Genomic DNA, 25,341 nt, shown 5'->3' with positions numbered 1-25,341 from the left:
ATAATTAGAGTATACTAAAGAGTAAGGAGTGGAATAGTGAGGTGGTTAATATAATGAAAAAATAAATAAAAAAAAAAACAAGATAAATATGATCTTGTTTAGGCCATACAATTTAAGGGGAAACTTAGATCGTAATTTTGATACTCAGAAAAAGACTTTTTGATTTTATCTTATTCAATCCCCTTGTTTTACAGATAAGGAAATGGAGTTTCCTGGAGGTTGATATGACATTCCCTGAGTCATAGCTAGTGATTGAGCAATGTTTAGAACCCAAGTGTGTGGTTAAAAAGGAAATTGAATGCATCATAAGCATGTTTTATTCACAGGGCAGTCAAGCAGGACTGGAACTACGGTGAGACAAGCAACTAAGTTGCCTAGGATACAGAATTGAAAGAAGTACTCATTCTTAGGTGCAGACCTTGCACTTGCAAGATCCTTATTTGTCAGTGTAATATATGAATGTGATTTAAAATGTCAAATAAGACTAAGAGGTACCTCCCAGCCCAACACATTAGGGAAGCCTGAGGAAGCTAGGTGGCGTGATGATAGAAGAGAATTGTCCCTTAAGACCTAGCCCTCTGTGTGCAGTTATCTAACAGTTTGTGAGCACTTGTGAAACATTGCTTCACTCTCTGAGAGCAGTGTAGGGTGTACTGTTGTCAGGCCTGGACTGTTTTATTCTTTTTCCCTTGAATCAGAGAGGTTTTCCTTTGTGCTTCTAAAGTTGTGTTCACCTACACAACCACCTGGGATTCTCTCAAGCTTGGCTGCAGAGTTAGAGAATCTAAAGACAATCCTCATTTCTTCTACGTTACAACGCACATACCAATGTGGAGGAAGTTTAGAGATAATTGTAAAAAATCAGGTGTTTTACTGTCATAGTCAAGTAAAATTGGTCTCTTTCTGAATCCTTTTTTGTTTTTTGAGGATGGAGTCACCTGGTAGGCTGCAGTCCATGGGGTCGTAAAGAGTCAGACACGACTGAGCGACTTCACTTTCACTTTACACTTTCATGCATTGGAGAAGGAAATGGCAACCCACTCCAGTGTTTTGGCCTGGAGAATCCCAGGGACTGAGGAGCCTGGTGGGCTGCCATCTATGGCGTCGCACGGAGTCGGTCGGACATGACTGAAGCAACTTAGCAGCAGCAGTTACCTAGTTCAGCTCCATTCTTCTTGGAAAAAGAACATGTTTCTTTTTGAGAGTCCTTTCCCCCAGCAGTTAGGGGTTAGAGGCAGACAAGGCTGAGTAAAATGCCTCCTTCCATGTTTGTATTTACCTGCACCTCCAGGATGGATGACTCATGAAGTAGAAAAGCTCTCCTCCAACTTTTAGTAGTTTTCCTTTTTCACATTACCCTGTGTGAGGAGAATGAAGCCAGAATGTACAGCCTCTGTCTTAGAACTTGTAAGAATAAACTTGTTATGCTGCTCTTCTGGATCTGTCCTGTTTTAACCTGATACCAAGCTTGGCTTCTTAGGACTATTATATTTTTTGTTTTTTTCAGTTCAGTTCAGTTCAGTCGCTCAGTTGCGTCTGACTCTTTGTGACCCCATGAGTCGCAGCACACCAGGCCTCCCTGTCCATCACCATCTCCGGGAGTTCACTCAAACTCAGGTCCATCGAGTCGGTGATGCCATCCAACCATCTCATCCTCTGTCGTCCCCTTTTCCTCCTGCCCCCGATCCCTCCCAGCATCATAGTCTTTTCCAATGAGTCAACTCTTCGCATGAGGTAGCCAGAGTATTGGAGTTTCAGCTTTAGCATCAGTCCTTCCAATGAGCACCCAGGATTGATCTCCTTTAGGATGGACTGGTTGGATCTCCTTGCAGTCCAAGGGACTCTCAAGACTCTTTTCCAACACCACAGTTCAAAAGCATCAGTTCTTCGGCGCTCAGCTTTCTTCACAGTCCAACTCTCACATCCATACATGACCACTGGAAAAACCATAGCCTTGACTAGACGGACCTTTGTTGGCAAAGTAATGTCTTTGCTTTTGAATAATGCTATCTAGGTTGGTCATAACTTTCCTTCCAAGGAGTAAGCGTCTTTTAATTTCATGGATACCGTCATCATCTGCAGTGACTTTGGAGCCCCAAAAAATAAAGTCTGACACTGTTTCCACTGTTTCCCCATCTATTTCCCATTTTGTTTTTTAGGCCTTTGAAATTCAAGGCAGACCATATGTTTTTATATTACATTTTAAAATAGGTGTGTTCTGGCAGCTGAGAGTTTTTAAAGTGAAAAGCGAGGCTAAGTCACCATGGAAGCCCAGATAAATGTATAAACAGTAGCAACACACTGGACCTAATTTATGCATGCAGTTGGCATAGTTTGTGAAGCTGATTGGAAGTGAAATGTGTTTAAGATAAGTCAGCATTATAGGTAAAATAGTAGTAACAAGAAGTAAAACTTTGCCCACTAGTCTGTAAGCTCTTCCAGGACAGCCTTAGTTTTGTAAGCTGGTTCACTGACACTGTGCTCGACACACAGTAGGACCTCAAAAAAAAACACCTGGTAAACATTTACAAGTGAAAGCTTGGTAAAATCAGTGACTTGGTTGTTTATAAGCACCACATAGTGTTCAGTGTTAGCTTTCATTAACCCATTGCAAAGTGTTTATATGTACAGGCACACATATACACAAAATTGTTAAATCTGAAATTATCTATACTTGCTAATGTTAGAGTTTCCTTAATCCTCGTCTAGCTTTTTATATTCTTGTTTTTTCATTTTTCTTCCATCTGAAGTCTTCTTATACTATTCTTCTCTCTTTTAAATTTAACATTTTTTTTCCCAGTCATTTCGGATGCCTGTCATTCTTGTATGTGACCCTTTTAGTTTGTTTGTAACAGAAAGGTACTTTTTTGCTTGTGAAATGAAAAATTCAGAGATAGATTCTAGATAAAGGATGATTAAGTTTAGAGGCTAAAAAAATGGGATCTAATCTTTATTTGCCTCTCAGCTTCATTGCCAGGTTCCACGTGGTGATGGTTACTCTGAGTATACATGTTCTCAGGTTTTAGTCTGTTTGGAAAAGGGTATCATCCCAGTAACCCCCCTAGACATACTGGGAGTCTTTCAGGATGAGCACATTGAAGGTAGTTATTTGGGGATTTCCCCTTCTTCATTGTTTACTGAGATCTGTAGCCCAACCTAACTTCCGGAGCTAGTCACTTGGGTATTGTCACTCTGCTGATTTTTATCAGAAACAGGAAGTTGTCAAGTTATGTACTAAAGTACAGTAGATTTCTAAAATTGCATTTGTATTAGCATGGGAGATTTCCCTTTAGAAGCACTGCTGCTGCTAAGTCACTTCAGTCGCTAGCTGGTTCTTTACTTTTTCCTTGGAATATAATAACTGGCTTCCCCCAAATGGTCTATATACATAGCAAGATGCTTCCAAGGTGGCGCTAGTGGTAAAGAATCCGCCTGCCTGTGCTGGAGACGAAAGAGACACGGGTTCAGTCCCTGGGTCCAGAAGACCCCCTGGAGGAGGGCATGGCAACCCACTCCAGTATTCTTGCCTGTAGAATCTCATGGACAGAGGAGCCTGGCGGGCCACAGTCCATGGGGTTGCAAAGATCGGATACTACTGAAGTGACTGAGCACTCAGACATATGTAGCAAACATTATCCTTTCTCATTGTGTACATATCCTGCACAATATGAAGATGATTGTTAACATGACTTAGTGTCATTAATATGTATGGATGTGAGAGTTGGACTATAAAGAAAGCTGAGCACCGAAGAATTGATGCTTTTGAACTGTGGTGTTGGAGAAGACTCTTGAGAGTCCCTTGGACTGCAAGGAGATCCAACCAGTCTATCCTAAAGGAGATCAATCCTGGGTGTTGATTGGAAGGACTGATGCTAAAGCTGAAACTCCAGTACTTTGGCCACCTCATGCGAAGAGTTGACTCATTGGAAAAGACCCTGATGCTGGAAGGGATTGGGGGCAGGAGGAAAAGGGGACGACAGAGGGTGAGATGGTTGGATGGCATCACCGACTCGATGGACATGAGTTTGGGTGGACTTCGGGAGTTGGTGATGGACAGGGAGGCCTGGCGTGCTGCAATTCATGGGGTTGCAAAGAGTCAGACGCAACTGAGTGACTGAACTGAACTGAATGAATTTATAAAAGTAGGTTGGGAAGAACTTATTTTTAGGTGTTTGGCTTGATGTTATTCCCACATTTAGATAAGCAGTTCTCTAAAGGGGCTTCCCTGGTGGCTCAGTGGCCAAGAACCCAGAGCAGCTTAGTGGGCTACAGTCTGTGGGGTCGCAAAGAGTCAGACATGACTTAGCAACTGAACAACAGTAACAACAACAACAACATTCCTAAAGTGGACCTTTTAGGGAGTTCATAAGGCCCAAACTGTTTTCATTAGACTGAGATGTTCAGTTTCTGTTTCCACTCTGAAATTACTAGAGACTGCTTGAAATGCAGTGTTATAAAGATGTCAGCATTTGGAAGATCTGCAAAACTTGGTGAATGTATATTGAGTGATGATACAATACCATATATGAGTAAAAATAGTTACATTTAAGGTCAACCAATGAATGTTTTCTGCTGTATATTTTAGTTTATGTACAGTAGGATTCACACTTGGGGATATAAATGAGATTTGACACCTGGAGTGATGTAATCACAGTGATGTAACACCACGGTGTTGGTACAGAACAGTTCCTTCACCTGCTCAAGAAAAAAAAATTTCCTTCTTGCTTTGTAGTCATACTTTCTTCCCACCATTAACTTGTGAAAGCCACTGATCTAGTCTCTGTTCACATTAGTTTTGCCTTTTCCAGAAGGTCATATGTAGCCTTTTGAGTCTGACTCAGTGAGATAGCTGTGTCCTACGTAAGTTATGTTTAATTCTGTAAGAAGCTGCCAGACCGTTTTCCATAGTGGCTGTGCTGTTTTGCATTCCAACAAGCAGTGTATGGATTCAAGCTGTTCTGCAGCCTCATTCACACCGATTATTGTCAGTTTTTGTGTTTCCTTCGTTCTCCTCTGTTTCACTTGCTTTCCTTGCTCCCTTTTTCCCTTTCTTTCCTTCCTTCCTTACCTCCTTTCTCTTTTTAAGCCATTTAATAGCTGTGTAGTGATAGCGTTTTGTGGGTTTAATTTGCATTTCTATAATAACTAATGATATTGAAGATCTTTTCATATGCTTATATGCTCTTTATATGTCTTCTTTGGTGAAGTATCTGTTCAAATATTTTGTCTATTCTGTAACTTCCTGGTGGTCCAGTGGTTAAGATTCCATGCTTCCAATGCTGGGGGCACGGGTTCAATCCCTGGTTGGGAACTAAGATCCCACATACTGTACAATGTGGACAGAAAGAAAAAAGAATATTTTTAAAAATTGCCCATTTAAATATTAAATATTTAACATTTAATAAAATATATTAATTTAATAATCAGTGGCAAAGCATTTATTATTCAAGGATAATTTAGTGTATGAAACCTCACATACTAGTGGTTCTACTGGCTTGGCCCCCATGGCTTTGGGCTGGGAGTCTTTGTCAGGCCTGTTGAAACCCAGGTAATAGCCTCCTCTTTGGAAACTGGGGAGGCAGCCTTCATGATTTCAGAGTCGCCTTTAGGGTCTTTGTTCTCATGTCTTGAAGAATATCCCAAGTTCCCAACTGAATAGGTTTGTGGTCCCACCATGTAAAAGTCTTCTAAGAAAACTGACAATCTTTCTTCTTCTTCCAGTTCAGATTGGCTGTTTCCTGCTTGGGTGTCTAAGTCTAATTTCACAACCGTACTAATCTCTTTATCAAGGGGTCCTTGGCCACAACCTTAGTGTTCTGTTCTGAACATAGTGCTTTCTCATTTTTTCCAGTATATATAGGCAGAGAGTTTTTCAACTTAACATTTAAATTTCTGTTTACCACTTGACAAGAGAACAATTCTATCTTTATTTCTCTACTTGCATATTTTAGTATTAGCATTCAAGGGAAGCTATACTGCTGCTTCTGCACATTGTTTGGAAATAGCATCAGCCAAATAGTTTAATTTTATCCGCAAAAGTTCTACCTTCCACTGAACAATAAGACACGAACAAGTTGTCTTCTTGGTCATTCTTGCTAGAGAGAGGGCGATTTTATTGATCATTTCAAAGAACATCCTTTTGGTTTCAGAGTACTTAAGTAAGTGTTAGTCGCTCAGTCGTATCTAATTCTTTGCGACCTCATGGACTGGAGCCTGCCAGACTCCTCTGTCCATGGGATTCTCTAGACAAGAATACTAGAGTCGGTTTCCATTTCCTCCTCCAGGGGGATCTTCCCGACACAGGGATTGAACTCAAGTCTCCCACATTCATTTATGTTTTGTTTCAGTTTCATTGATTTCTGATCATTATTAAGTTCTGTTTCCTTTGGGTTTAGTGTGTTCTTCTTTTTCTAGTTTCTTAGGGTGGAAGCGTGAAGTGAAGTCGCTCAGTCGTGTCTGACTCTTTGCGACCCCATGGACTGTAGTCTACCAGGCTCCTCAGTCCACGGAATTTTCCAGGCAAGAGTACTAGAGTGGGTTGCCATTTCCTTCTCCAGGGGATCTTCCCAACCCAGGGATTGAACCCGGGTCTCCCGCACTGCAGGCAGACGCTTTACCGTCTGAGCCACCAGGGAAGCGTACATTACTGATTTGAGATCTTCTTTTCATACATCTTGTAATAGCATTTTAATGCTGTAAATTTCCTTCCAAGCAGTGCTTTAGCTTCATCCAGCAAATTTTCATTTGTTGTGTTTTCATATTCATTCAGTTCAAAATATTTTCTAGTTTCTTTTGAGAAGACCCTTTGGTGCATGAATTATTTAGAATTGTTGTTTAATTTCCAAATATTTAGAGATTTTCCACTTCCTTTCTGTTCCTGATTTCTAGTTTAATTCCTTCATGGTCAGAGAACATATGCTATGTGATTTCAGTTATTTTACACTTATTAAGGTTTGCTTTATGGTCCAGAGTATGGTCTGTTTTGGTGCACTTGAAAGATTTGTGCATATGTTGTGTTGAGTATAATTTTCAGTTAGATTCAGAGAGCTGATGTTTAGATCTTCTGTATCTTTGCTGCTTTTCTGTCTACTTGTTTTATGTATTATCAAGAGTAGTGTTACAGTCCCCAAGAAAAAGGGTGAATTTCTTTACTTCTTTCAGTTTCAGTACTTTTAGCTTCATGTACTTTGAAACCTTTGTTTTGCTGTTGTTCAGTTGCTGAGTGGTGTCCAAGTCTTTGCGACCCCATGGACTGTAGCATGCCCGGCTTTCCCGTCCTTCACCATCTCCTGAAGTTTGCTCAGATTTATATCCATTGAGTCAGTGATGCTATCTAACCAACTCATCCTCTGCCACCCTCTTCTCCTTTTGCCTTCAGTCTTTTCCCAGCATGGGGGACTTTTCCAGCTCTTCACATCAAGTGGCCAAACTATTGGAGCTTCAGCTTCATCATCAGTTCTTCCAATGAATATTCAGGGTTGATTTCTTTTAGAATTGACTGGTTTAATCTTGCAGTCAGTCCAAGGGACTCTCAAGAGTCTTCCCCAACACCACAGTTGGAAGGAATCAGTTCTTCGGCACTCAGCCTTCTTTATGGTCCAACTCTCACATCCACACATGACTGGAAAAACCATAGCTTTGCCTGTACAGACCTTTGTACAGGCAGAGTGACGTCTTTGCTTTTTACTATGCTGTGTAACTTTGTCCTAGCTTTTTTTCCAAGGAGCAAGCATCTTAATTTCATGGCTGCAGTCACCATTGATAGTGATTTTGTTTGGAGCCCAAGAAAATAAACTGTGTCACTGTTTCCATTGTTTCCCCATCTATTTTGTCATGCAGTGATGGGACTGGATGCCATGATCTTCGTTTTTTGAATGTTGTGTTTTAAGCCAGCTTTTTTAACTCTTTTCTTTCACTCTGATCAAGAGGCTCTTTAGTTCCTTTTTGCTGTTTGCCATTAGAGTGGTATTATCTACATATCTGAGGTTATTGATACTTCTCCCAGCAATCTTGATTCCAGCTTGTGATTCATCCAGCGCAGCATTTTACTTGATGTACTCTGCATGTAAGTTAAATAAGTAGGGTGTCAGTATACAGCCATGTCTTACTCTTATCCCAATTTTGAACCAGTCTCTTGTTCCGTGTCTGGTTGTAACTGTTGCTTCTTGACCTGCATATGGGTTTCTCGGGAGACAGGTAAGATGGTTTGGTATTCCTATGTCTTTAAGAATTTTCCGTAGTTTGTTGAGATCCACACAGTCAAAGGCTTTAGCATAGTCAGTGAAGCAGAAGTAGATGTTTTTCTGGAATTCCTTTGCTTTCTCTGTGAGCCAGTGAATGTTGGCAGTTTGATCTCTGGTTCCTCTGTCTCTTTGAAATCTAGCTTTTACATCTGGAATTTCTCAGTTCATGTACAGTTGAAGCCTAGCTTGAAGGATTTTGAGCATAACCTTACTAGCATGTGAAATAAGCACAGTTGTATGGTAGTTTGTACATTCTTTGGTACTGCCTTTCTTTGGGATTGAAATGAAAACTGACCTTTTCCAGTCACTGCTGGGTTTTCCAAATTTGCCGACGTATTGAGTGAAACACTTTAACATCATCATCTTTTAGGGTTTGAAATGACTCAGCTGGAATTCTATCACCTGCACTAGCGTGGTTTGTCATACAGCTTCCTAAGCTCCACTTGACTTCAGATACCAGGATGTCAGGCTTTAGGTGAGTGACCATATCATTGTGGTTATCTGGGTCATTAAGACCTGTTTTATGTAGTTCTGTGTATTCTTGCCACATCTTTTTAATCACTTCTACTTCTGTTAGATCCTTACCATTTCTGTCCTTTATCATGCGCATCCTTGCATGAGATGTTCCCTTCCCTTGATATTTCCAATTTTCTTGAAGAGATCTCTAGTTTTCCCCATTCTGTTGTTTCCCTCTACTTCTTTGTACTGTTCATTTAAGAAGGCTTTCTAACATCTCTTTGCTGTTCTCTGGAAGTCTGCATTCAGTTGGGTATCTTTCCCTGTCTCCCTTGCTTTTTGTTTCTCTTCTTTCCTCAGCTGTGTAACGCCTACTCACACAACCATTTTGCCTTTTTCATTTCTTTTTCTTTGGGATGGTTTTGGTCACTGAGTCCTATACAGTGTTAGGAATCTCTGTCCATAGTTCTTCAGGCACTCTGTCTACCAGATCTACAGAATATTAGAGTGGGTTCCCATTACTTTCTCCAGGGTGTCTTCCAGACCCAGGGATTGAACCCATATCTCCTGCATTGGCAGGTGGATTCTTTGCCTCTGAGCTACCTGGGAAGCCCCTGCTAATTTTCATTCTGAAATCTATGTGGTTAGATATTAATATAGCCACTACAGCTTTCTTTTGAAATAATACATGCTTGATCCTTTTACTTTTAATCTATATAGCATCATATTTAACCTGGATTTTTGGTAACAGTTGGGTCTTATTTGTTACTTTAATCTTGTAGGTCATTTATATAATTATTGGTATGTTTGAGTTTTAATATTTGTCTGTTTCTTGTGTTTTTTGTTCCCATTTTTCCTTTTCCTTCTTTTGGATTGAGTATTTTTTAAATATCTGTTTTAATATATCAGTTTTTGGCTATATCTCTTTGTCCCTCTTTTTAGTAGTTGCTCTTAAGACTTTTTAGTAGTATGCTCTAAATAATATACCATATATTTAATATTTAATTTCCCCCATATTATTAAATATAAATATAGTATATTAAATTAAACATTATACTTCCCTGGTGGCTCAGTTGGTAAGGAATCTACCTGCAATGCAAGAAACCCATGTGGGTCAGGAAGATCCTCTGGAGAAGGAAATGGCTACCCGCTCCAGTATTTTTACCTGGAGAATTCCATGGACAGAGGAGCCTGGTGGGCTATTACAGTTCATGGGGTTGCTGACTTGAATGCAACTGAGTGACTAACACTTTTACCCCTTCTTCCCCCCACCCCCACCCTCCCACCTCGTATATCTTTTAAGTTTATATTTTACAACTTAAGCTCGAACATAAAGCCTTAACAGCTGTTTAGGTTCCATTGTCCTATCCACTTACGTGATGATTGTCATATGAATTGTACATATATAGGTTGAAAGCTCCCCCATGTAAATGTTATAATAAAATGTGTATGTTTTGAAGATCTTAAGAGATGAAAATTAATCTTCTTCTATTCACCCAGATAGTTCCCATTTTTATTACTCCTCCATCATTCCTGAAGTTTCATTTCCCTCTGATACAATTTTTTTTTTTAACTAGTTTAAGCCTTGAAACTTCTTTTACATTTCTTTTAGAGCTAGAGTGTTGGCAACAAACTGATATTATTTTGCTTCATCTGAGAATATCTTTTATTTCATTTCATTCCTGAAGGATATTTTCCCTTAATATAGAATTCTGAATTTTCAGTTGTTTTCTTCCAGCATTTTTAGGTATGGTTCATGGTTTCTGATGAAAAGTCATTTCATTCAAATTGCTCCCTATGTCAGGATTTTTCAACTTGAGTACTTTGGACAGGATAATTTCTTGTTGTGGAGTCCTATCCCATTTATCATAAGTATCTCTAGCCTATACCCATTAGCACTCCCACCCCGGCCCACCGCCCCCCCCACCCCACGCAGTGATGATAAAAAAAATGACTCTGGACACTATAACATATCCCCAGGGATGTAAAATAACCCCCAGCTGAGAACCATCAACTTGTATGTAATATGTTGTTTTTCTTTGGCTGCTTTCAAGATTTTTCTTTTATTTACTGTTTTTAGCAGTTAGATTATGATGGGCTTGGACATGATTTGAATTTATCCTGTTTGGGTTTGTTTATTTTCTTGAATCTATAAGTTCTTGACTTTTGCTAACTTTTGGAAAGTTTCAACTACTGTTTCTTCCAAGTATTTTTTTCTGCATCAATAGCTTTTCTTTAGGGTTTCCAAAGACATGAATAGCTTTTTTGATATTGTCCCATTGGTCCCTGAAGCCCTGTTTTTTTCTTTTTCAAAAATATTTTCCCTTCTCCGTTCTTCAGATTGGATAATTTTTATTGATCTGTCTTCAGGTTTACATAGTTTTCCCTTTGTGGTATTTTGCTGAATGGGACCCTTTAAAAAGATATGTTCATTTCCCAATCTCTGGAATTTGTGAATATTACCTTATGTGATAAACTAGTGTGATTAATTAATTTGAGAATTTGGAGAGGAGGATAAATTCCTGGATTATCTGGTAAACTGTAAATCCCATGACAAGTGTGCTTACAAGAGTGAGGGAGGGGGAGATTTGCTAGACAGAAGGGGAGGAGGCATTATAACCGCAGGGGCAGAGTGATGCAGCCACAAGGAATGTTGTAGCCGCTAAAAGCTGAAAGAGGCAAGTACAGGTTGTTCCCTAGAGCCTTCAGAGCTAGTACAGCTCTGTCAGCACCTTGATTTCAGACTTCTTGATTGTATCTTTGATTGAGACTTTGAGATCTGTGGCAGAATAAACTTCTGGTGTTTTTAAACCACCCAGTTTGTTATAGCAGTCATAGGAAATGAATACATCTGCCATCTTGATTCTGCGTTCTATCCAGTGAAGTTTTTATTTCAAATATTGTGATTTTTTAATTCTGACATTTACATTTGATTCTATTTAATAGCAGCTTCTCAGATTTATTTTTCCATTTGAGTGTTTACCTTTACTAATGGAATGCGATTATATTGGCTACTTTAAGATTTTTTAAGTCCAACATCTGGGTTATTTGGTTGGCATCTGTTGGTTGTCCTTTTCTTCCAATTTTCTGCCAAATTTTCCTGCTTCTTGGTATATTTGGTAATTTGGGGTTATATACTGGACATTTAGAGTATTATGTTGTGAGAATTTGGATCCTGTTAAAATGCTTTGGAGAATTTGCTGTTGTTTAAGCAGGTGTCAATCTGGTTAGGTTCAGAGCAGTTTTTACTTGGTTTTGATGGACAATAGTTCCAATATCAGTTTCAGTTTCTAAACCTTTGCTGTATTGATTGCATCTGTTTGCTGTATGCACCGGTCACGGATGGACTGGGCTTGGGCAGCATTTATTTTGTATTTCAGTTCTCAGTGCTTTTGTGATACTTCTTTGGAAATTCCATGAATGTCCAACTTGGTGGAGGTTTAGTACTTACGTTGGTTCATAATTAGAATTATAGATATTAAAGATTCACAAGCTCAATACTAGTTGAAGTGTTAAGGATAACTTTTATTCAATAAATATTACAATAGGGAAGAGAGAATTCAACTTTGTCAAAACAAAAGGCAGGAGGCTTTTTAGAAACTGGAGTGTGCTAAGGGAAAGGCATCCAGTGGTGTTGAAGTGGGGTTGGTCCATATGCCTAGGGGAACCTGGGTTTGTAATTGTTACTTATCCAGAGGAGAAATAAACTTCTCTTTATAACAGAGGCAGTGGTGCAGGTTTTAGAGCTAAGTGAAAGTCGCAGTTGTGTTCGACTCTTTGCGACCCTTTGGACTGTAGCCCACCAGCCTCCTCTGTCCATGGAATTCTCCAGGCCAGAATACTGGAGTGGGCCACCAGGGAAGCCCAAGTTAGAGCAAGGCACCCACCAAAGTTCAGTCCCTATCCTCCTACAGAGTCTGGGAACAAGAATGAGAATCATCTTCTTGAATGTTTGTATTTTAAATAGATTGCTCTACAGTTCTTGAAAAGGCAGTTTTAGGTGGTAGACAATTATTATCTCAAGGGGGCAGAGGAAGTATTTATAATCGCAAGCTTTCTAAAGTAACTGCTCTAAGACAGATTTCAGGGGCCTGTCATCAAGGTTTAGCTGGAACAAACAGTAAATTCTTCTGGCAACATTGAACTTTCTCAGGCAGGAAAATTAAGGGGGCTGGAGGAGTCATCTTAGGGATGGAACCATAAAAACTATGCTAGTGTTTGTTCAAGTCTGTTAGTGTGAGAAGTCATTTATGACAAAGCATTTATGCTGAGAGTCTGCAGTTTTTATAGATCAAATTTGAGGCCTAGTCAAGAAGAGGGTTCAGAGGAGCCTAACTAGAATTTGGTCAAGAAGAAGTCTTTGTCATAGATTACATTCTTCTGCTCTTCTTTCATGGGCATTTTCCCCATATCCTCCAGTTCCTATAGCCAGAAAAGTTGGGTTCTCTTATTAGACATCTGAGCACTGAAGAATTGATGCTTTCGAATTGTGATGCTGGAGAAGACTCTTGAGAGTCCTTTGGACAGCAAGGAGATCAAACCATTCAATCCTCAAGGAAATCAACCCTGAATGTTCATTGGAAGGAGTGATGCTGAAGCTCTAACACTTTGGCCGCCAGATGTGAAGAGCTGACTCATTGGAAAACACCCTGATGCTGTGAAAGATTGAAGGCAAGAGGAGACAGGAATGACAGAGGATAAGATGGTTGGCATCACCGACTCAGTGGACATGAATTTTAACAAACTCAGGGAGATAGAGAAGGGGACAGGGAAGCCTCGTGTGGTGCAATCCATGGGGTCTCAAAGAGTTGGACATGACTTAGTGATGGAACAACAACATGTACAGTTTCAGTCTCCCATGTTGTTGCTCAGTTTTGGGCACAACTATGCCTGCCTTCAGGGTGAAGTGGTTAGAGAAAGCATAGGTGTCTCTTTGGATTCTTTTTTAAGAAAAATGATTTCTCTTTTGGTTGTGCCACACAGCATGTGGGAAGCTAGTTCCATGACCAAGACTCAAACCCACATTCCCTGCATTGGGAGCACAGAGGCTTAACCTCTGGGCTGCCAGGGAAGTCCCCTCTCCCGGTCTTAATATATATGCTATCTCCACCATTGTGGCAGTAATGCAGATGCACCGTTGGCGGCCTTGGGACAAGGCTGGGAGAGGAGGAAAAGAAGAAAACAACCTCAGGGACTGAACTTACCCACTCTGGCTTTCCAGAGCCTTTTTCCCCAGTGCTTTGGCCAGGTGAGCTGCTCTTCCATATGAGGTTTTTCCTTATTGTACCTGCCGCACAGTTTCCTGTTCCACTTAGTTTTAGGTCAAAGCTAAGAAATAAAGTGTGTGTGTGTGTGTGTGTGTGTGGTGGGGTGACCAAAAGGAAATTTATTGTTCAGTCAAATTTCAAAGGAAATTTATGTATTCAAAGAGAAATCTATGTATTGATCTTTTTTTCAAGTTGATTTTCCTCTTCAAGCTACCTGTTGTATACTTCCCAGAGTCCTTAGGTAGCTGATTCTTTGCATTTTTTTCATGGAGATTTTGGTTGTAATCAGTTGGAGAGAGGGTTTGCAGCAGGCTTATTTATACTCATCATTCCTGAAATTAAAAATACTTGGGCCAATGATTTTTAATATTTAAAACAGTATGGAAAAGTTCACTGATTAAGTTTTAAATTCCACATTAGAAACTAGTCTTTAAGAAACTCTACTGCTTGTCATGTTTTGGTATAGTACCAAAAAAGAATCCACAGTTATCTGAAAACACTTTTAAAATACTCTTTCCCTTTTTCAAGCTATGCATTTATGTGAAACCAGGTTTTCTTTTCAGCCAAAATAATATTAATGGTGGTTTAGTTGCTAAGTCGTGTCCGACTCTTGGAACCTCATGGACTGTAGCCCGCCAGGCTCCTCTGTCCATGGGATTTTCCAGGCAAGAATACTGGAGTGGATTGCCATTTCCTACTTCCGGGGATCTTCCCGACCCAGGAATTGAACCCAGGTCTCCCACATTGCAGGCAGATTCTTTACTGACTGAACTATGAGGGAAGCCCAAAACAATGTTGTAATACAGTAAATGTAGAAACAGATATGAGAATCCACCTTCTATTAAATAGTCAGACATTTTTTAAAAGATATGCAAAAAATGTAAAATAATTCTACTCTTTTCATTAATGTTTTGTTTTAGAAAATATAATTTTCATTTAAAATGTTAAAAACATATTGAATTAAATGTGATTATATTTAATTGAATTTAAAATGCCCTAACAATTTCTTACCTTTAATCTTCATGGTAAATATTGATAGAACCAACATAAAAAAGCTCTTTGAGTCTTCAGATTTTAAGTATGTGAAAGGGTTTTGAAACCAAATAGTTTGAGAATTGTTGATTTAGTAGGTAATTGGTTTCCATGTATTTATAACTTGTATATTCCTCTTCTATTCCTTAAGAGTCAGCAGTAATCAAAAGTACATGAACTCAGGGCGGGGAGTGAAAAGAACATGTATTTGACTCCCATTTGACTCCCAGTTTCCACTGCTTATTTTCACAGGTTGAAAAGCCATTTAATTTCTTAATATCTATACTATAAAGTGAGGATAATACTTTAAATGATTGTTGTGAGGGAAATGCTAGGATATGCCTGAATCATAGACCTTCAGTAAATGTTCCTTGGTGTATAGAGTTAGATATTTTTAACAACTCTCAGCCTTTGTGAGGGTGTAGAAACCTTTCATTTTAAGCCAGTAGGTGTTCTCTAACTCAGTTCGTTGATCCCTTTCCAGTCAGAATGAAGGGTATAATTTATGAAGATTCCTAGAACAGTAAATTTCATATTGTCTTTAGTGACATATTGAAATGATTGAGTTCTTTAATTCCAACTTGGTTCTGTCCTTGTGGTAACCAGATTAGTGAGTGTGTGAAGATCCAGTTTGGGAATGAGATTGGAAGTGAATTTGAAAAACAAACTAAGATGTCCTGGTAAATAGATGGGGAAACAGTGAGCAACTTTATTTTGAGGGGCTCCAAAATCACTGGAGATCGTGACTGCAGCCATGAAATTAAAAGATGCTTACTCCTTGGAAGAAAAGCTATGACCAACCTAGAAAGCATATTAAAAAGCAGACATTACTTTGTCAGCAAAGGTTCATCTAGTCAAAGGCTATGGTTTTTCCACTAGTCATGTATGGATGTGAGAGTTGGACTATAAAGAAAGCCAAACACCGAAGAGTGTTGGAGAGGACTCTTGAGAGTCCCTTGGACTGCAAAGAGATCCAACCAATCCATCCTGAAGGAAATCAGTCCTGAATATTCACTGGAAGGACTGATGCCGAAGCTGAAACTCCAATACTTTGGCCACCTGATGAGAAGAACTGACTCATTTGAAAAGACCCCAATGCTGGGAAAGATTGAAGGTAGGAAGAGGAGAGGACGACAGAGGATGATGGTTGGATGGCATCACTGACTCAATGGACATGAGTTTGAGTAAACTCCAGGAGTTGGCGTTGGACAGGGAGGCCTGGCGTGCTGCAGTCCATGGGGTCGAAAAGAATTGGACACGACTGAGCAACTGAACTGAACTGACCATACTTGAGTCATTATTTTAGAAGACTGGTAGGTTTTGAGTCCTTTGCAATAACCCCCCAAAGATATCTTCCTTGTAGATACAGTTGAATGCTAGGGGTTGTTGAATTCTAAATTAAAATGGATTTTTCTGAATATACTGAAGAACTTAACTTCTTTGTTGAGAAAACAGAATGCTGTTCAATAAGCGGAAGCAGAATTTATTTGCTTGCTAAACCAGGGGTAGCTATTTATGTGTAATAATCTCTCTGAAGAAAGTAGAGAGCTAATCTAGGTTCAGGAGTGACTTAAGTTGCAACATTTCCTCTCTTTATTCTAAAAGAGTTTGTGTAAGTTGGAATTATTTGTTCCTTTTTTTGTTGTTGTTCTTTGAATTTTAATAGAATTTGCCTGTGAAACTATCTGACCCTGGTGTTTTCATTTATGGGAAGATTTCTTAATGACTAATTCAATTTTACTACCTTTGTTACTTTAATTTTTCTATAAATTTGTACATTTACTTTCTTATATATATTGATAAAGATTTTAATATTGCTGTGGCTTCTGAATGTCTAGCATCTATAATTATGACTCCTTTTTTATTTATATTTGGGTGTACTTTTTTCTTTTTTTCATTTTTAAAAAAATTTATTGAAGTATAGTTGATTTACAAGGTTGTGTTAATTTCTGCTGTACAGCCAAGTGGTTCAGTTTTATATATGTTCTTTTTCATATTCTTTACCATTATGGTTTATCACAGGATATTGAATATAGATCCCTGTGTCATACAGTAGGTCCTTGTTTATCTATTCAATACATAATAGTTAGCTAATCCCAAGCTCCCTCATGCATGTGCCCCTGCCCTCAACAGCCTCGACAGTTTTTCCTCTGGGTCTGTCAGTCTATTTTATAGATAATTTCATTTATGTCATTTTATTTTTAAATAATTTTATTTTGGCTGTGCTGGATCTTCATTGCAGTGCATGAGGCTTTTCGTTGTAGCACATGGGCTTTCTCTAGTTACAGTGAGTGGGGGCTGTTCTCTAGTTGTGATGTGCGGGTTTCTCGATGCTGTGGTTTCTCTTGTTGCGGCATGGGCACACGGGCTTCAGTAGTTCTGGCACACGGGCTCAGTTGCTCTGCAACCTGTTGGATCTTATTTCCCAGTCCAGGGTTCAAACCCTTGTTCCCTGTGCTGGCAAGTGGACTCCCAACCACTGGATCACCAGGGAAGTCTCAATGTGTCATATTTAATAAGTGATGTCATATGGTATTTGTCTTTCTCTTTCTGATTTACTTCACTTAGTGTAATAGCCTATAGATCTAATCATGTTGCTGTACATGACCTTATTTCACTCTTTTTATGGCTGAGTAGTATTCCACTGTGTATATATATACCACATCTTCTTTATCCATTCCTGTTTCCATGGACATTTAGGCTATTTCCATGTCTTGGCTATTGTAAGTAATGCTGCAGTGAACATTAGGTATGTGTATATTTTTTGTTTATAATTTTGTCTGGATATATGCTTAGGAGTGGGATTGCAGCCTCATATAACAGCTCTATTATTAGTTTTTTCCCTTTTTTTTTTTTTTTTTTTTTTGAGGAAACTTTACCTTGTTTTTCATGGTGGCTGCACCAATTTCATTGCCACCAACAGTATAGGATTTTTCTCCACACCTCTCTGGCATTTGTTATTTGTAGACCTTTCAATGATTGCCATTCTGACCAAGGTGAGATAGTGCTTCCTTATGGTTTTGATTTGCATTTTCTAATAATTAGTGATGTTTAGCAGTGTTGAGCATCTTTTCATGTGCACGTTGGCCATCTATATGTCTTCTTTGGAGAAATGCATGTAGGTCTTCTGCCCATTTTTTTATTTTTTATTTTTTTTTTTTCTCTTTTTACTGAGTTGTATGAGCTGTTTGTATATTTTGGAAATTAAGCCCTTGCCAGTCGCATCACTTGCAGATGTTTTCTGCCAGTCCATAGGTTATCTTTTCATTGTGCTTGTGGTATCCTTTGCTGTATAAAAGCTTGTAAGTTTGATTAGGTCCTATTTGCTTTTATTTCCATTGCCTTGGGAGACTGACCTAAGAAAATATTGGTATGATCTATGTCAGAGAATATCTTGCTTATATTCTAAGAGTTTTATGGTGTCATATCTTATATTTAAGTCTTTAAGCTATTTTGAGTTTATTTTTATGTATGGCATTATGAGAGTGTGTTCTAACTTCATTGCTTTACAGGTAGCTGTCCAGCTTTCCCAACACCACTTGCTGATGAGACTGTCTTTTCTCCATTGCATATTCTTCCCTCCTTTGTTGAAGATTAATTGACCATAGATGTGTGGGTTTATTTCTGGGCTCTCTCTTCCTTTTTTCATTTTTTAGTCTTGTCAGAACTAAGTCCATTTTTTAGTCATGACATCTAACTTGGTTTTGAGCCTTTCTTCTATGTCTTTGCTTTCTGTTTCATTAAATTCCACTTTTATTTGTATTATTTCCTTTTATCTGTTTTTCTTTATGTTCTTTTATAACTGAAGACAGATGATATGTTCATTAATTTATTTTTAACTTTTCTTTTCTGATGTAATTATGTATAACTACAGATTTCTTTTTTATATACTCCTTTGCTGCATCACACAAAGTTATTTGTATAGTCTTTAATTTTACTTATAAGTATTTTTAAAATTCTGTTAAGATTTCTTCTCTGGCTCATCAGTGTTTGTTGTTATTGTTTTGCTCAGTCGTGTCTGACTTGGCGACCCCATGGACTATAGCCCACCAGGTTCCTCTGTCCGTGGGATTCTCCAGGCAAGAATACTGGAGTGGGTTGCCATTTCCTTCTCCACATCAGTTTTTAGAAGTTTCTAGACTTATAAGATTTTTTTAAAGCTGTCTTTTTGTTATGATTGTCAGAGAATATGATTTAGGATACCAAGTACACAAAAAATGTGTAGAGATTTTTATGGCATTTGATTGGATTTTGTACATACTCTTGTTTGTGTTCTTCTGTTTGGAAGTTATATTTGCATATGTTTATTGCATCAAACTTAATAGTTATGATGTCAGTTCTTCTTTAACTTTCTAATGTTTTGTCTTCTTAATTTACTACTGAGATAAATATGTTAAAAGTTAAACCTTTATGACAATGGATTTGTCAGTTTTTTCTTGTTTTGTCAATCTATTTTGGACCTATATTAATAGGTACACATAAGCTTAGCTGTTATGTATATTGAATAAAACCTTTTATCAGGATATAGTGACTTTCCTTATCACTAGGATAGCTTTGCCTTAAAGTCTTTTTGTGTGTTATTAATATATCTATACCAGTTCTGTATTAATTAGTATTTGCCTGGTATTTTAATTTTTTTCCCTATTTTTATTTTTTAACCATTCACTACTTTAGGTTCTTCGGTGTGTTTCTCTTGACAAGCATGTGGACAACTTCTCAACCTTACATAAAATATTTTCTGTGTGGTTGCAGCGCAGAAGGTGCTGAAAAATGGCAGAAGAGGTGGTAGTGGTAGCCAAGTTTGATTATGTGGCCCAGCAAGAGCAAGAGCTGAACATCAAGAAGAACGAGAGACTGTGGCTTCTGGATGACTCGAAGTCCTGGTGGCGAGTTCGAAATTCCATGAATAAAACGGGTTTTGTACCTTCTAACTATGTGGAAAGGAAAAACAGTGCTCGGAAAGCATCTATCGTAAAAAACCTAAAAGATACCTTAGGTAAGTTATTTTTGTTTTAAAACAAGAACAGTTATACTTTCTTTCTGACGAATGCTAGAAATTCGTTCTTTGTACAGAATTTTGGCATCAGTGGGCAGAACTGACTAGAACATCCCAAACTGGGATTTCAGCTAGGCAAGGTAAGTTTGGCTCATAGCAAGTGTATTCAAGTCAGTTGTGTTCAAAAAGACCAGTGAAGGTCATTTTCTGTAAATCTAGCTAGTGGAACGCACTCTGATTTTCTGTCAGGGGCTTCTTGAACCATAGGTACCTATTGGAGTTTAGACAGATTCTCCATATAATTGAGATGGGGATAAATGATTGAGATGCAGAATATCCTCCTTGTCATTAAGGTCACTTATTTTACAGGATACATTGATGGATTTTACATCTAATGGCTTTAGTTCAGTTCAGTTCAGTCGCTCAGTCATGTCCGACTCTTTGCAACCCCATGAATTATAGCACGCCAGGCCTCCCTGTCCATCACCAACTCCCGGAGTTCACTCAAACTCATGTCCATCGAGTCAGTGATGCCATCCAGCCATCTCATCCTCTGTTGTCCCCTTCTCCTCCTGCCCCCAATCCCTCCCAGCATCAGAGTCTTTTCCAATGAGTCAACTCTTCTCATGAGGTGGCCAAAGTACTGGAGTTTCAGCTTTAGCTTCAGTCCTTCCAAAGAAATCCCAGGGCTGATCTCCTTCAGAATGGACTGGTTGGATCTCCTTGCAGTCCAAGGGACTCTCAAGAGTCTTCTCCAGCACCACAGTTCAGAAGCATCAATTCTTCAGTGCTCAGCTTTCTTTGCAGTCCAACTCTCACATCCGTATATGACCACAGGAAAAACCATAGCCTTGACCAGACGGACCTTTGTTGGCAAAGTAATGTCTCTGCTTTTAATATGCTATCTAGGTTGGTCATAACTTTCCTTCCAAGGAGTAAGCGTCTTTTAATTTCATGGCTGTAATCACCATCTGCAGTGATTTTGGAGCCCAGAAAAATAAAAGTCTGACACTGTTTCCAGTGTTTGCCCATCTATTTCCCGTGAAGTGATGGGACCAGATGCCATGATCTTCGTTTTCTGAATGTTGAGCTTTAAGCCAACTTTTTCACTCTCCTCTTCACTTTCATCAAGAGGCTTTTTAGTTCCTCTTCTCTTTCTGCCATAAGGGTGGTGTCATCTGCATGTCTGAGGTTATTGATATTTCTCCCGGCAATCTTGATTCCAGCTTGTGCATCTTCCAGCCCAGCGTATCTCATGATGTACTCTGCATATAAGTTAAATAAGCAGGCTGATAATGGCTTACGTTTTGATATTTGCTTTTAAAAACAAATGCATTTTGTTCTTATGTTTGATATAAGAGTTTTAAGTTGTCGATCATTGCCATATATTAGCATCTACAAAGCTTATCTTTCTTATTTTGTTTCTCTTTCTTCCTGTAACTGTAAATTTTGTTTCTACTGACCTTCCCTTAGGGCCATAAATAGGGGAATCTACTTCATGTTGGGCTTGGCCAAGCTGTGATAGGAAGGAAATATGCGCAGATGAGAACCAGTCTGTCTCTCTCTTTTTAAAAAATTCTCCTTAGCTAACAGGAAGGAACTGGGAGGGACATAGTTTCCCTCAGGTATTTAGGCAAGCATGCTGTTACTTAATAGTTCTTGGTGTATATGTAGAAGAAAAAGTATAATTTCTCCTTGAAAAAGATAGTTTGACAATAATGTGGCTTTTGAGAATAATGTGACATGACTGAACATGGAGTATTATTGACTGCTTTATATTAATTTTTATTTCTTACTCATCATTGTTGTTATTCTATTCTAAAGGTAATTTAATAAGTGAAGTTATTAACCATACATTTAAATGCTTTATCTAGGCTTACCTTTTTTTTTTTTTGAGATTTTTGAGGTCATTGTTATTAGTTAATTATTTACTATTAGTTTTTAAATGGAAGATAGTCGGAAAGAGATTGTCCTTGAATGGTTGAAGAGATCAAAGTTAAAACCAGGAATACTTATGATTTTGTAAATAATTAGATATTTATTTAAAGTATATTGATTAAGGGTGTTCGAGAAAATTAAGGTGACTTCTGTCAAAATATGCTTTATAGTGATGAAGGCACAGAAAGGACTAAGGACACACCTAGATAAACTTACATCCTTAAAAAAGGGTAGTGGTATCCTGAGACTATAGCAGATGTGACAGTAATTAACAAAAGACAGTGAAAAAACTAATATAGAGCAAGAGGAAAATCCCAGTTTTAGATACAACTTCATATTAATTGCAAAAGCTTTAGTAGATACAGTTTTTGTTATTAATACTCCTGGGAAACCTTCCATACTATTTTCTGATATTATTGAGACAATTTTAGCTGTCTCAAGACTGTATCTTTTTAACTGTCTTGAGACTGTATTATTGAGACTGTTATCTAAGTTCTAGGCTATCATTGTATTATATTACAGTTATTGCTGTCTATTCCAAAGTACTTGGAAACATTCTGTTTTAAGGTAGTGACCTACAGTTAGCCTGTATAATGATGTAAATCCAGTTTTTGCCTTTGGTGGACAGCCTTCTCCCCTTTCTCCAGGTTTCTGAATCCTGTTTTGGTAACTTAAATGTTCCATTTAAATAATGGATTTGTTTCACAATGATTGTGCTGATGGAGATATTGTTCGAAGGTTAAGAAAAAAAAAGGAGAAAACAAAGGAAAGAATGAATACATGATGAAAAATAGAAAAATAGTACAGATGAACATAGGTCCAGGGCGGGAATAGAGATTCAGACATATAGAACTCTGGGAGAAGAGGTTAGGAAAGGGGAGGGTGGGATGAACTGGGAGATTAGGTTTGACAGAAATACACTAACACGTGTGAAACAGATAGCTAGTGGGAACCCGCAGAGCAGCACAGGGAGCTCAGCTTGGTGCTCTGTGATGACCTCGATGGGTGGGTTGGGGGTGTAGGATCAAGGGAGCTCCAAGAGGGAGGGGATATAGATATACATATTGCTGATTCACTTTGTTGTACAGCAGAAACTCATGCAACATTGTAAAGTAATTCTACTCCAATTAAAAAAGAATGAATACATGAATATATTTTCAACTACTGAAAAAAATATGCTTTAAATATGTGCTTTAAAACTTCTTCCAAAATAAATCTGAATAGTAAGGTCATATTTGTGGCCATCATGATATCCTTGTTTTGTAAGTTCTGTTAGCATTCAGGGAAAAAATGTTTTGGCAAGAGGAAAGCCTTAGGAAAACTTTCTATTGCCTGGGTGTGGGCCAAGTCACATGGATGGGGTGTGGGGAGTTTCAGTGTTGCAGAACCAGGAAGTTCACTGAAAATTATCCTGCTGTGTTAACAAACTAACGAAAGAGAACACGGGATTTTTTTTCCAAATGAATTGGCTAAAGGTGTTTAAAGATTTTTTCAGTAAGTGAATCTGTTTATTATATCTATAGCTTTCTTGTTTTTGAATTAGAATTTTCAGTTTGTGAATTTAAAGGAAAACTGTAAGGAGAGAACATGGTGGGTTTATATAGGCTGGTGCTTTATGTTTGTCAATCATAAGCTAAGTGGCAGTACATCAGATATTAATAGCTTTGACTTGATAAGTAAAATAATTTCAAAATTTTAATATCAGTATTTAAATAACAAATAGAAAAAGTATAAATGATTTGACTTTGATGTAGTTAGTTCTCTGAACTTAGCATAGACATTTGAAATTAACTAAATAAATTGTAAACATATTAGGAGGAGAAAAAGGATTTAAGTGAGCAAGATCATCCTCAGCATTTGAAGTAACATGATACTGTTACTGCTTTTTACTTAGACTTTAGAGGACTGATGTAGAAGATAATGCTTAATGAAAGCACCGGTATAGAGGGTATTTTAATTTAATCAGTGTCAGATTGCTAGAAATTGCTGTTTTGGTTAATGTGAGATTTGATAGTTTGAAATGAATTGTGAGAGCAGCTGCATACAAAGAATTTGAAAACATTGACAGAAAATAGTGAACTTGGATTGCTTTGAGTCGAGGTTTTAAAGTGATTCTGATACTGACAAAGAACCTAAATTGTGGATCTGCTGATAGCCTTTGTATACTCCTATGATAGTGAACTTGATTTGGTCTCTTTGAACAGTTGCTCAGTGGTTCTAGAAAAATGAACAGAGAAATTGTTGTAGAACTCTCTTATGTGTAAGGAGTCTAAGGAAACAGAGTAACCTGTCAGGAGATTCTGTGGCAAAGAGCAAAATGGAAAGGGATCAGGCACTTCATTGGCAAAAAAGCTATAATTATAATATTAAGACTCATTCATTTTTTTTCGGTAACTTTGGTGGCCAAATGAATCCTTCTGGAATATGTCTTTCTTGGTTGGTTTTTGGGGAGTTGTTAAAATTTTAGATCCATTTTGGGAGTTAGTTTTCCTTTTAAAGAGTTTCTTCATTCATTCATTTATCAACATTTTTATTGAGAACCTACCTACTGCAGGCCAGATAAAAACTAATTGTCACAGAACTTAGATTCTGATGGGGAGGTAGGTGATGGTTATTATTTATTGTTAATATTTCTTAAGTTTGATTTTAAGTGATACTGACCATAAACCAACTAGAAGTGATATAAAAAGGATATACTGTATCACTGATACAGTGATTTAATATTTACCATCAATATAATATAAAATTATCATTCTATTGAATCTTAGAAAGTTGATAGTTATTCTTAAATACATTTGTAGACTTAGAGTCAGGATTTGAGATTGATAACCAAAGTATTCGTTCCTCACTGCTTACAGTAAGCCGAAATTTTACTAATTTAGTTTTATAGCTTGTTAGAATAGAAATAGGCTATTCACCTACTGTTTTCCCTGAACGGACTTGAAACATAGAGGAAACAATATTTGTGCTCCTTGTGTGGTAGGCAACTAGAACCCTTGAGAACAGAAAGGGCATTGTTTCAGATAAAGCAGAGAATAATAAAAAGCAGTAATTTATCTTATTTCATATAAATCAGGTAAACTGATAAAAATACAAAAAAATATTAAATAAAAACCTCTGTTGGAAAGAACATCATTTATAATATTTAGAATTCCTTCATTCTCCTCCCAGATATATCAGTTATTAGCCATGTGGCCAAGGGTGTATAACTTTGCTGATTTCCTGTTTCTTATTTGTAAAGGAGAGAGTTGGGCAAGACCAGATGATCTTGGAAATTCCCTACTGACTTTGAAAGTCTTATAGTCCTGGTACACAGCTGATCAGCCTTATGTGTGTCATAGAAATAAGGGGGAAATCCATAAGGGAGAAACTGGTTTTTAAGAAATAGGAACATAACAGAATTATAGTT

The 25,341-nt window shown here is 38.0% G+C and overlaps 1 protein-coding gene across 7 annotated transcripts in view; it reads left to right on the top strand.

The window, feature by feature from the left end:
• The window catches only part of NCK1 (NCK adaptor protein 1), a 77,341-nt gene that overhangs the window by 36,819 nt on the left and 15,181 nt on the right, over positions 1 to 25,341 (top strand). For 3 of the 7 annotated variants that reach the window (XM_025291283.3, XM_025291302.3, XM_025291291.3), the window contains exons 2-3: positions 19,751 to 19,994; positions 20,072 to 20,134. In XM_025291283.3, the coding sequence (XP_025147068.1) occupies positions 19,769 to 19,994; positions 20,072 to 20,134 (289 nt within the window). In that variant the 5' untranslated portion in view covers positions 19,751 to 19,768. Of the gene's footprint in view, positions 1 to 19,750; positions 19,995 to 20,071; positions 20,135 to 23,160; positions 23,427 to 25,341 lie in introns of those variants that run through there. The other 4 variants (XM_025291308.3, XM_025291305.3, XM_006070624.4 and 1 more) reach the window with 3 other exon arrangements.

Source organism: Bubalus bubalis, chromosome 1 (assembly GCF_019923935.1).
Source record: "Bubalus bubalis isolate 160015118507 breed Murrah chromosome 1, NDDB_SH_1, whole genome shotgun sequence".
In the NCBI taxonomy this organism is placed as follows: domain Eukaryota; kingdom Metazoa; phylum Chordata; class Mammalia; order Artiodactyla; family Bovidae; genus Bubalus; species Bubalus bubalis.
Note: the sequence above shows the minus strand (reverse complement) of the source record. Positions and strands in the feature narration are given on the sequence as shown.